General features: G+C 47.7%; 2 protein-coding genes across 2 annotated transcripts; one reads left to right on the top strand and one right to left on the bottom strand.

The window, feature by feature from the left end:
- Positions 1–72: 72 nt before the first annotated feature.
- Positions 73–6,977, top strand: DPH7 (diphthamide biosynthesis 7; the record flags this gene model as incomplete). The annotated part of the gene is made up of 8 exons (XM_010194595.1): positions 73–209; positions 638–725; positions 1,505–1,599; positions 3,460–3,626; positions 4,143–4,215; positions 4,903–4,968; positions 5,159–5,331; positions 6,358–6,977. Coding segments are annotated over 8 exons (1,419 nt in total), but the record flags the coding sequence as incomplete, so codon positions are not given.
- A 3,394-nt stretch (positions 6,978–10,371) lies between these two features.
- MRPL41 (mitochondrial ribosomal protein L41) lies at positions 10,372–10,740 on the bottom strand (the record flags this gene model as incomplete). Its single annotated transcript, XM_010194593.1, has 1 exon — positions 10,372–10,740. A coding segment is annotated over one exon (369 nt), but the record flags the coding sequence as incomplete, so codon positions are not given.
- Between the last annotated feature and the right edge of the window lie 7 nt (positions 10,741–10,747).

The raw sequence follows: 10,747 nt of genomic DNA on the forward strand, positions 1-10,747 counted from the left end.
CAGGTGGGGAGAGGCCTAGGGGTGGTAGAGTTGCTGCTCAGCCTACTATTTTCTTCCCAATTTTTGCTGTAGACCGACTCCAGAGGAAGCAATGGGGTCTGTGACCGGACCGGACGCCTCTACCTGTATCACTACAACGAGGAGCAGCCGTACATCCCACTGACCGAAATCCAGAGGATTGACACAGCCGCCATCCTAGACATCAAATGGTAACGCTGGCCCGTCGAGGCTTGGAGCTGCAGCGAGCAGCGTGGTCTGCCGCTCTGGGGTACTTTTTTGGCTGTTAGTATGGCAGGAAATTTACTAACTGAGCTGTCTCTGGCTTCTTGGAGGGAAGCATTCTCCAGTTTGCTCCAGTGAGCAAAGGCTGCGCCCATTTCTGTTCTGTTATTTATGAACAGCTGATCAGTGACTGTGGGTTTCTTTTGTTTATATACTAATATATAGTAACTTTGCCCTATATATAATCCCCTCTGTGCAGGTTTGTGGGAACCTGAGGAGCCTTACATTTTCTTAATGAGATATTTTTGGTCGATGCCTTCTCGTTATGCATCCTGGAATAAAAGTTATGACTTTGCTCTCTGCCTTGAATACAAGAAAAACAGGCATTCGAGACTTGTTTGACTTGATCTTTTAGGTGCCACGTTCCTGTTGCCGAACACCCCATGGTTGGCATTGCAAACTCGACAGGCGCCGTGGAGTTTTGCCACCTGACTGGAAGTGAGGTAGGTGGCTGTAACGCCTGCTGCCATTGAAAGTGGTTTTAACCCATATTTGATACATCTCTATATTTATTAGCAGTGTGCAGTGATGTACAGGAAAGCTGTACGGTTTCCATGGCTTCCTCAGTATGCTTAGCTTTCTAAACACTTCTTTTGTCTTCTGATAATGTTTCTCATAAAATGCACAAATTTGTTCATGGCACCAAGGAGACTGGCTGGGCTTTACCCCCCTGCAGAGTGCAGGAGATGAGAGGCGTGAGGGGGAGCAGAAGCAAACCCTGGAAGCAAACACTTCAGAATAAGTACAGATACATAATGTAATGTAATGTAATATAATATGTACAGATGTAATAACTGGCAAGCACAGCAGAAGGTGCAAAGTTGTTAAAAGCAGGGAACATTTTTGGAGAGGGGCTTCCTTTTGGGTGGTGAGAGAAGGGAGTAATCAAGAGACCCATCCTGACAGGGGGAGGAAAGCAGAAGCCAATCTGTAAAGGAATTCAGCAGTCAGGTCAGCACTTCTGCGCTTCATCGCTCACTGAGAGGAAGCAAAGTTTAGGAGGAATTCGGTGGGAGATGGGTGCAGAAGGGTGGGGATCCTGCAGATGTGTGTGTTTGCCCCTGAGCTCGGACTAAGCACTTATACGTTGCTGTGGAACTTTTCATCTCTTCTGTAGTGTGGGTGGTCTCTGGAAAACTCCTGCTGTGGGAGTAAGCAGCACGACAGCTGTTATATACTTGCTGTCCTCCCTATCTTAACCCATTCCTTTTCTTTCCAGTAGAAGAACAGCTGCATGCTGGAGCCATGCTTCAGGGTCGATCTCGGTGCGCAGCGCCTGGCCTTGTCTTTGGACTGGTCCACAGGACGAGAGCAATGGTGAGGATGGGAGACAAAGGCCGGTATTGGAGCTCGTGTGGGTGACAGCTTTCAGGCATAAGTTGAGGACTTCGATGAATGAATGTTTGGTGGCTTTTTGTGAAGTGTTTAAAGGCTTTCTTGGTCCTAACCCTGCACCTTCTCTAGAAGTTACCATTTCCAGAGCAAGGGTAACAAAGGAACAAGAACACGTACTGTGGCCGCTGTACCGAGAGCAGAGGCCAAGCCAGCAACAAATGTGAGGTGGTGCTGTGGTGGATGGTGGCAGGTGAGCCAGGGATGTGTCTTCTGTTGCCTTTGCTAAAAGGAAGGACCAGAACGGGACCCAGCCAGGTTCATTGGGTCCAGTTCTGCTTTTAGCACAGCTGACGTTTCAGTGTGAAGTGCTAGTAATGGCACGTGGAGGAAGTTTAAACATGGGATAGTGAGAAACGGGGGAGAATTGGTTTGGGAGTGGCTCCTCCTTCTCTCAAATGCTCATAGGTTTGATTTGAGAAATGGCATCACTGCGTGAAGTAACATGGATTAGCTCTTCCTTGAAAAGTTTGGTCTTTGTTTTCTGTAAGCTAAGAGCAAAACAGAGAGTGGTGCCTTTGGTGTGAGGCTGGAAACTGGGGGATCAGGCAGTAGTGCACTAATGCGTGCAGCAGGTATTCAGTAGCTTTTGCTAATTAAAGCTGGTTCTGTGCATGCTGTTTAATCACAGAATCACAGTATGTTAGGAATTGGAAGGGACCTCCAAAGCTCACCCAGTCCAATCCCCCTGCCGGAGCAGGAACACCCAGATGAGGTTACACAGGAAGGCGTCCAGGCGGGTTTTGAATGTCTGCAGAGAAGGAGACTCCACAACCTCTCTGGGCAGCCTGGTCCAGGGCTCTGTCACCCTCACTGAGAAGAAGTTTCTTCTCCAATTGAAGTGGAACCTCCTGTGTTCCAGCTTGTATAAGTAGAATTCCCAGTTACACTTTCCTCTTCCCTTTGTCTCTGCCCTTCAAGCTAAATGATCATTGCCATGATGAAAAGTCCCTTTAAAGCCTGTCACTGTTGTCACTTGAGAGACAAACAACCCCTGCTAGAAGCAGAATGTGCAGCCTTCATGTCTCTGTAGGAAAGGGGTGACCTTCGTGTTAAAATCTGGGAGATTCGGTACCGTTTAGTACCTTGCATGCAGTGTTCAACTGGAAAGAAGCCCCGAGTCACCAAAGCAGTACCTGCAATTGCAGGTACCCAAACAGAAGGTCCCTAGTTCATGTCAGCAAATGTTACAAAACGTGTGCACTGTGAGCTGCAAAACTTCGCCAATGCTCCAAGAAAACCATGTCCAGAAACTGCAACTGCACTGTGCCACAGAGAGCAGGAAAGGTCAGGAGCAGCCAGCGCTTCAGGTGTCTGTGAGAGCAAAGAAATACAACACTTCTTCACAAAAGAGGAAAGAGGCTCTGAGAAGCCCTTGTCAGTCTGACTTGGAGTTAAAAAAAAATCCCTCTTCGCATGGAATTTGTGTATTGATGTAATATCAAGCATGTGAGAAGTGAAGTTATGCATCTAGAAGAAAGAAGGACTCAAGGCTGGTTTTCTTTCCCTCACGAGTGCGAGTGGTTTTCTCCCCCTGTGATCAGGGAATGGGGAGCAATGGTGTAGGTGATTTTAAGATGGGATGGGCTGAAGCTGAAAAGGGTTGTATAAATAATGTGTGTGTTCCTTCCACTGTACTGCCAGCTTCTATCAATGTTTAGTTGAGCCAGACATCTATAGTACTATGCTATGTTATTTATCTATACTTTGGCTGCTATTTTTTACTCTTAACTTCTTAGGACACGAGTTTCAGTAATTTTCTGTTTTCTCTGTGTTCCACTGCAGTGGGTGCCCTTTGAGGGTGATCAGCAGTGACTCCGAGGGGAAGCTGAATCTCTTCTCCATAGATGAATCTGCTCCTTCTGTGAATGTCCTGAACCAGTGGGAAGCTCACAAATTTGAGGCCTGGATTGCTGCTTTTAATTACTGGGACACGGATATTGTGTATTCAGGTCTGTAAGGACTGGGAGTCTCATTTGGGGGTGTTGGGGAGGGGACACCTTGTTTAGGGATGTGAGTCCCTTGGGGTTTTACTTGCCAGGGTTGGGCATGCTGCTCGCATCACACCTCTGGAAAGAGCTGGGGCCTCTTCTAGGGGTTTTTTGGTTGTGGGAATTGGTTGGAGTTAATTGAGAGGAGGTGTTCCTTTTAAACTGTGCTTTGGCTGGCTGTTGGCATAAAATATAATCTTTTGCAATGTGCAAGAGAGCCAGGGAGCTTCTAGAGTGCAGTCTTTTTATCTTCTAGGTTTTTATTTTGCTTAGCAAAGGGAGGGTGTTGTTAATGCATTCATGCATGTCTTTCCTGTGGTAATGAGCACTGTGAGCCTCAGGTGATTGATACGTCTGTTAACTACTGTGAGATCCCAGGGCTGAAAAGCGTCTGCTTGGTGTTAACTGTGTTGCCCTGGTGCCCTGTGCTGGCCGCTTGGTTGGTGTTCAGGGTGGTGATGGTTTGTGTTGGTGCAGGAGGAGACGACACCCTGCTGAAGGGCTGGGACACCAGGCAGAGCCCAGAGACTCCGGTCTTCACCAGCAGGAGGTGAGCACAGCGCGTCTCTAGCTGCACCTGCACCCTACAGCTGCCGTGTATGAACCCGGGGTGCTGCTGTGTCCCTTCCCAAGCCCCTGACTCCAGGGACATGCAGTGACAGTAGGGTCCCGTTTCTGCCTCCCTTGGGAAATGGAGACATCTCTTGTATTTTTTCATTGGGGCAACTTCAGGCTGAAAGTTTCTTCTGTGTCCTTCAACATAACAGACCCAACAGCTCACTTCCACACATGAAGATGGTGGAATCTTCTTTCTAAAAGAAGCATCCTGATTTACACTGTTATTTTGGGAATTTCTGTGTGTATTAAATTTGGTTATCTTATTATGGAACATTTTTTAGAAAATATTTTATTCTCCACTGTTCACTCATTTGAAGTAATCTCTTTTTTTGGGTGGTATGACATATATTTTAGAGTAGGATTAAAACAGTGTACAAAACTGTCCAGTTGAAATTTTATATGCAGCCTTAAAATACACCAGGGATTATTGCTATGGAAATACGAATGTTGGGAGTAAAGTATTGCGGGTTTGGAGTTGTTGTGCTGAAATTCTTAGGGGCTCTGAAAAGCAGTTTATGGTGCAAATATGACTAGAAAATCTTTGTGCTGAGACTGTGTGAGTAGAAGTTTTGCCCCTCTCACATCGTACGTTGCTGTCTCTTCTGTTCCTCTTTTGCAGACACTCGATGGGTGTGTGCAGCATTCAGTGCAGTCCCCACCGGGAGAATCTGCTGGCTACTGGCAGGTAAATCCCTTCTTGCTGCTCTGCACTGGTGGGACCAGCCTCCTCGGTTATTTTGAATCCACTGCTGTGTGACCTCTTCAGGCATTCGGTGTGATGAAGTGCCTGCGATCTTTTGTGATTTTCTTCTGTTCTGGTTGCACTGAATCAGCTTTGCTGCTTGCCTGTGTATTTATTTGTGATCTGTCTCCAGCTATGACGAGCACGTGCTGCTGTGGGACACCAGGAACATGAAGCAGCCGCTGGCAGACACCCACGTTGAAGGCGGAGTTTGGAGGTTGAAGTGGCACCCAACCTGTGATTTTGTGCTGTTGGCAGCCTGCATGCAGAGCGGGTTCAAAATCCTCGACTGCCGCGGCAGCATGGGTGAGTGTTGAGTGGAACAGAGCTGCTCTTGTGCTGCTCTCCTTTCCTGCCCCCAGGTTTACAGGGAAACACCAGCTCAGAGCTTGCCAGAACGATCGAGGTGGTGGTAACAGCCAGAGACTTTCATTCCAGCTGAGGTCACCCTTCCAGCTTCCCCAGACCTCACCTCGCTGTTGGCCTGGCCAGTTGTGCAAAGGCTCTGCCATTATTCATGTGTGAATCTCTCCTAACTTCTTTTCATGGAAAGAAAGCCTGTTTGTCTCAGTGTAAAGGCGTTACCCGTTGACGTGGCCGTTCCTGTTTGTATTCATCTCGATGGTTCAGAGAGGTTCTTCTGAATGTCAGGTGGTGCTTCACTGTCAGAAGTTACTGACGTGAACTGCCTCAGAAAGGAAGTGCCGTGCAGTCTGGTTCATCTAGAATAACACGAATAAGCCCTCTGTGTGAATCAGAAGGTATTTACATGATTAAAAACTGCCTGCATTTACATTACAAATACAATCTTGCATAAAATGGCTCCCTTCCTGGGTTTCTCCAGGCCTTGGGCAGATCCAAAGCTTGCAAAATGAGGATAAATGTCTGCTGTATAGGGAAGGGAAGAACTTGATAGTCATTTAATATCAGTCAAATGCTGAAAGCTCACGGGAAGAACAAATCTGTGATTTTTTAATAACCAGAGCTTGGTCTGGCAATCTCACCTGTTGTATTTCTTGCTCAGCGAGGATCGCTCTCTGGTCTGTCTTGTCTTTCTTGAGCCTTTTAAGATATTTTGAATAATGATGCATGTTAAAACTTCTCCTGTCTGCTTACTGACCCTGGGAAAATCATTTTTGGCCGCCTCTCATTAGCCTGAATCAGGAGAGCCAGAAGCTCATTTCTCCTGGCATGTGTAGCTGTTGTGCAGGCAGTGGTAACCAGCAAACTCTTCCTGTGGGACGTAACCAGTGCACGGGTTGTGAGCACTCTGCAGCAAACCCTTTCACGACTCAATTTCTGCTCATTTCATATTGCTATTTTTTTTTAAAGCTGAAAACACGGAGGAATGTATCATCCTGTCATCCTATGTCTTGCACAATTCCTTGGCGTACGGGGCTGACTGGTCGAGGCTCTGTCCGAAGGATTCCTTGTCTGGACCACAGGACTCTGCTGCTGCGGGCCAGCCTTCGGAGGAGCTTGTGGGAAGGACAGAGGAAGCTGAGAGACTGAATTTGCAGGTCCAAAACCTGAAGATAATTTATGAGTCTCCTACAGCGACTTTTGATGTAATACTGGATGAGGAGAGCGAAGGCCCTGCCTTGCCGCTCGAAGCAGAGGGGGGTCCTAAGCTGTCTGAGAATCCTGACCTGGTCAGGGGTCCTGATTTAAAGGGGAGCTCAGGTTTGGCTGGGGGTGTCAACCAAAGAGGAGCTCCTGAGTCAGCCAGCAGTTCTGAGTCAGGGGCCAAGAGACCCACCAGCATGGGCCTGGACAGAAGCGGTGATTCAGCCAGGTCTCCAGACAGCCCGAAAGAAATGAGCATTGTAGCGACTTGTTCTTTCTATGACAATATCCTCCACATCTGGAAGTGGGAGATGAGCCTGGCGACCCCTTCGGAGACGCCAGGTACCACATCTCCCTCTGAAAGAACGGTCAGAAGTTTGCATTGACCGGTCCCAAGGGACAGGGGTGGGAAAACTCCTGTACTGAGAGCAGCAGCTGAGCTTATGTCCTGTCTGATTTCTGTTGGGCTATTCCAGTTTTCTTTTTGAGCTTTTAAGTCTTTTAAGGCCAATGCTGATGGAATTACTGGTGGTTTATTTTTGGCACTGAGGGAAAGCCTTGGCTTTGAGGAGTGTGGTCAAGCACAGGCGCATTTATTTAGTTTTCCCTTAATGTTCTAGGTCGAAGTAGGAGAGCCTTCCTCTCAAAGGCTGCTTTTTGTACCTTATCTCTGAATCCCTTCGAGGCGGGTTTGCGTTCGTACGACTGATCTGTTAAACCCATTCTCCTTCTATCCCAACCCAAACTTTGCTGCACTGCTGCGTGCAGACAAATGCAGTGAGGTCAGTGGTTTTCCCGAGTGTCTCCAAAAAGCCCATGAGCAGAGGCTTAGCTGTGTGTGAAGCTTGCAGTGTTTTTAAAACTAGCACATACTTGGAGGAGACGCTCCAAGGCAGTCCAGGTACACAATGCAATGTGCTCGCAGTGGTCTTCAGGCGAGAGAAGTTATTTTTCAGAAGGAAATCCAGACTGAGTGGTGTGACAGCCAGCAGTCCAGCAGCAGGATGCTTCATTCTGAGCAGGGCCTTTCCTGGAAGGGTTCTGGTGTATCTGCACTGTCTGATTTTAGGTCAGACTCATCACTGGGGTGCAAGCTCGCTTCACCACTCTCCAAGCTAAGCACAGCCTGGTTTACCATAAAGGGTGTCGGGAGCCTTGCTGTGTTTTTAGTGCCACGCTGAACCACCCCCCATAGCCTCTTGGGATCAAACTCAACGTTTTCTGTTCTCCGCAGTGAGACTTAGGTCCAAAGTCAAGACCTTTCAGTTTTTTCAAGGTGAACAGCTTTAAGATCATAACCTCCAAAAAGTACAAGCAGTGTTTCCTGACATCTTTTAAGTTCAAAAATAAGTTAAGTACAGAAACCAAAATCTTAACAACATTGCCCTAACTACCTCCAGGAATGGCTGCAGAATTTCTCATGGCTGCTTCGTTAGCTTTCTTTTCTCACTGTGAAATATCAGCAAAACACCGTTTCTGGAACACTGTCTCTATTATATTCCTAGAAACAAAAAGCCAGCTTAAACTAGGTAAGTAACTTCTAGCTTGCGTGGTTTCTCTTTGAGGGTCCTAAAGAATTAGTTGTGTGGAGGGAAAGAAACACCAGCAACAGGATCTAACTGTAACAGTGCTGCCTCTGTACAGCAGAGAAGAATTTTACTGCTTTGAAACCCCTTTTTCAAGGGTGAATGTGTATTTTTGAAAACATTCTTGAGCGCTGTTACATGAGGATTCATAGTATTCTGAACAAGAGCTTTTGTTAAAAAACAAACAAAAGAAAAGCCACCCTATTTTTGGATGTTTCTAAAATAAAATCAGTATAAGTGATTTATCTTTCTCTGTTGTTTTGATTTCATAAAGTCTGTCACAGACCTCCTGCCTTGCCCTGAGATGGCTTGGTCTCTCCGAGGGCATTTGGGGGTGCTGTTTGTTCTTCAGGAGTCAGAGCAGAAAATCCGGTTTCCTCGTGCCTGGGTGAGAACTGGAGGGTGTGTCCCTGCTGTGACACTGCTTTTGACTGTCTGCTCTGCTTTAAAAGGTTGTAATGCTTTTTTTATTGCCCTGTAAGACTGAGAGGAAGCAGCCTGAGGTCAGCGAAGCTGGAGCAGTGACCAGCCTGAGGAACTTGATTCATGTGTCACACAGGTCCTGGCTCTGCCCTGGGAAATGGGAACCCCCCCTGTTCCCACCTGCCTTCGCATGGGGAAGGCAAAGCCAGCGACTTGTGCCAGACCACGCTGGTGTTGGCCTCAGAGGGGACAGGATCTCCAGATCTCCAGCCTGTCCACCCACTCCTGCCAACCACTAACATTGTCTCTTCTGGAAAGCGTGCAGCGGTGCCTAAGAAAGTCCCCTGTGAAAGGGCAGGGCGAGGCAGCCCCTCTGCCACAGCCACAGCAGCCAGAGCTGATGGCAGAAAACACCCGCGTTTGAAAAACCACTATTCTGATGAGCTGAAAAATAAGTGAAAAATTATTATTTAGAATTTAACTAATTAGAAAAACCATGCCTTCCCTCACCACTGACTGTGCTGCAGCGTGCAAACTGCTTCACGTGTGGTAATCAGGGCTGCAGCACAAAGCAGTGGAGGGTGGAGCAGCATCCCTGCCCCACCACAGCCCCCAGAATAGGTGTTTTTTAACAACATTGTAAGGACTCAGCTGTCAGCCTGCATTAGACTGGATGCTCAGCCAGAACACAGTAAACATGCTTCCTTTCTCCAACAGTAACATTTAAATTGAAGTAACATTTAAATTGAAACTTAATTCTCTAATGCTTAAGCTTTGCAGTACTTTGGATTTAGAACACCTCATGGAAAAACAACCCCAAGTACCTCCTGGGAGGGCTGCAGCCCCCAGGCTGAGCTGCCTCACAGGAGAGTCATTTTCTCAAGGACTCCAGCATTTGTGCATCAGAGAAAACGTGTTATTTCCAAAGACAATTAGAATTAAGCAGTTTCTACTTTAAAAGATTACACACAACTGTCTATGGAAGCGTCACTTGGATCCATTTAATTTGATGAACAACAAGACACTGTTCTTGTAGGAATATATGTCTAAAAATACCAATTCTTGAGATATGATTCAAATATAAACACTTATCTTCCAACTCCAAGCTGCACTGCTAAGGACAAGACATTAAATGCACCTATTAACTGCATTTGATTTGCTCTAAAAGGAAGAGTTTTAAGGCTTGGGGAAGTCAGGAACAGTTGTGGCATTCAGTGTAAGCTACAGAGCTCTTCTGCAGGAGAGTTCAGGGTTGGTTTTGGCTGTTGGAGGTCTCACCTCTGGTTCAGTGGAGCACTTGCAGCTGGGGTAAATCCATTGGGGTGTGCCTCTTTTGGCTGCCAGGCCTAGGGTACATACACCCTGCAGTGCCCTGTGACTCCAGGCTCTCCTTAGGAGGTAAGACTTGTCCTCTCTTGATCCCAGAAGCCAGGAATTCCTTCCCAGAGGGAGGGAATGATGTTTCAACAGCCTGGAGAGAAACTGCACCCTGGTAATTATCAGCACCTGGTCAATCAGCTCTCATCTGAGAGGACACCCGCACGCTTACACAACACAACCTGGGGTGCAAGACACCAGTAACGCTTTTGTTAGTGAGGGATGGGAAATCAACCACCAATTTCCTCACAGCGATTTAAATCAGACATTGCAGAAAGATAAAGAAGAAGGATTTGCTTTTAATAGCCCGTGACAGAAAATGTCCCATATTTGCTGGCGCAGACCACATCTCTCACGATGCCGATGCTCTTCCTGGTGCCCCACTGCTTGCTCACTACCGCACGTAGTTCTTGGGGAAGAGCTGGAAGAGCTTGCCCTCCTGCGTTGGCTCGAAGCCGTACTTCTCCAGGTTATTGGGGTCGAAAGTGCCCTCTTTCACGTCCTTCTCGATGTGGGGAGCCACCAGCTCCGTGAAGAGCTGCTTGGCCGTCATCGGCGGCTCGGAGCCTTTGGGGGCACGGTACGAGACATAGGGCTTGAGCTTGAAGCCCTCCAGCTCGGGGACGACGAACTGGGGCACCATCTCCTTGATGAGGATGAACTTCCTGTTGGAGGTGAGCACGCCCACCTTCTTGGCCCCTCGGCCCTTGTTGTAGCTCCGGGGGCCGCGCTTGCTGGTGAACGGGGACATGCGGTCGGCGCCCCGCACC

This window comes from Mesitornis unicolor, unplaced genomic scaffold (genome assembly GCF_000695765.1).
Source record: "Mesitornis unicolor isolate BGI_N332 unplaced genomic scaffold, ASM69576v1 scaffold48621, whole genome shotgun sequence".
NCBI classification, from domain to species: Eukaryota; Metazoa; Chordata; class Aves; order Mesitornithiformes; family Mesitornithidae; genus Mesitornis; species Mesitornis unicolor.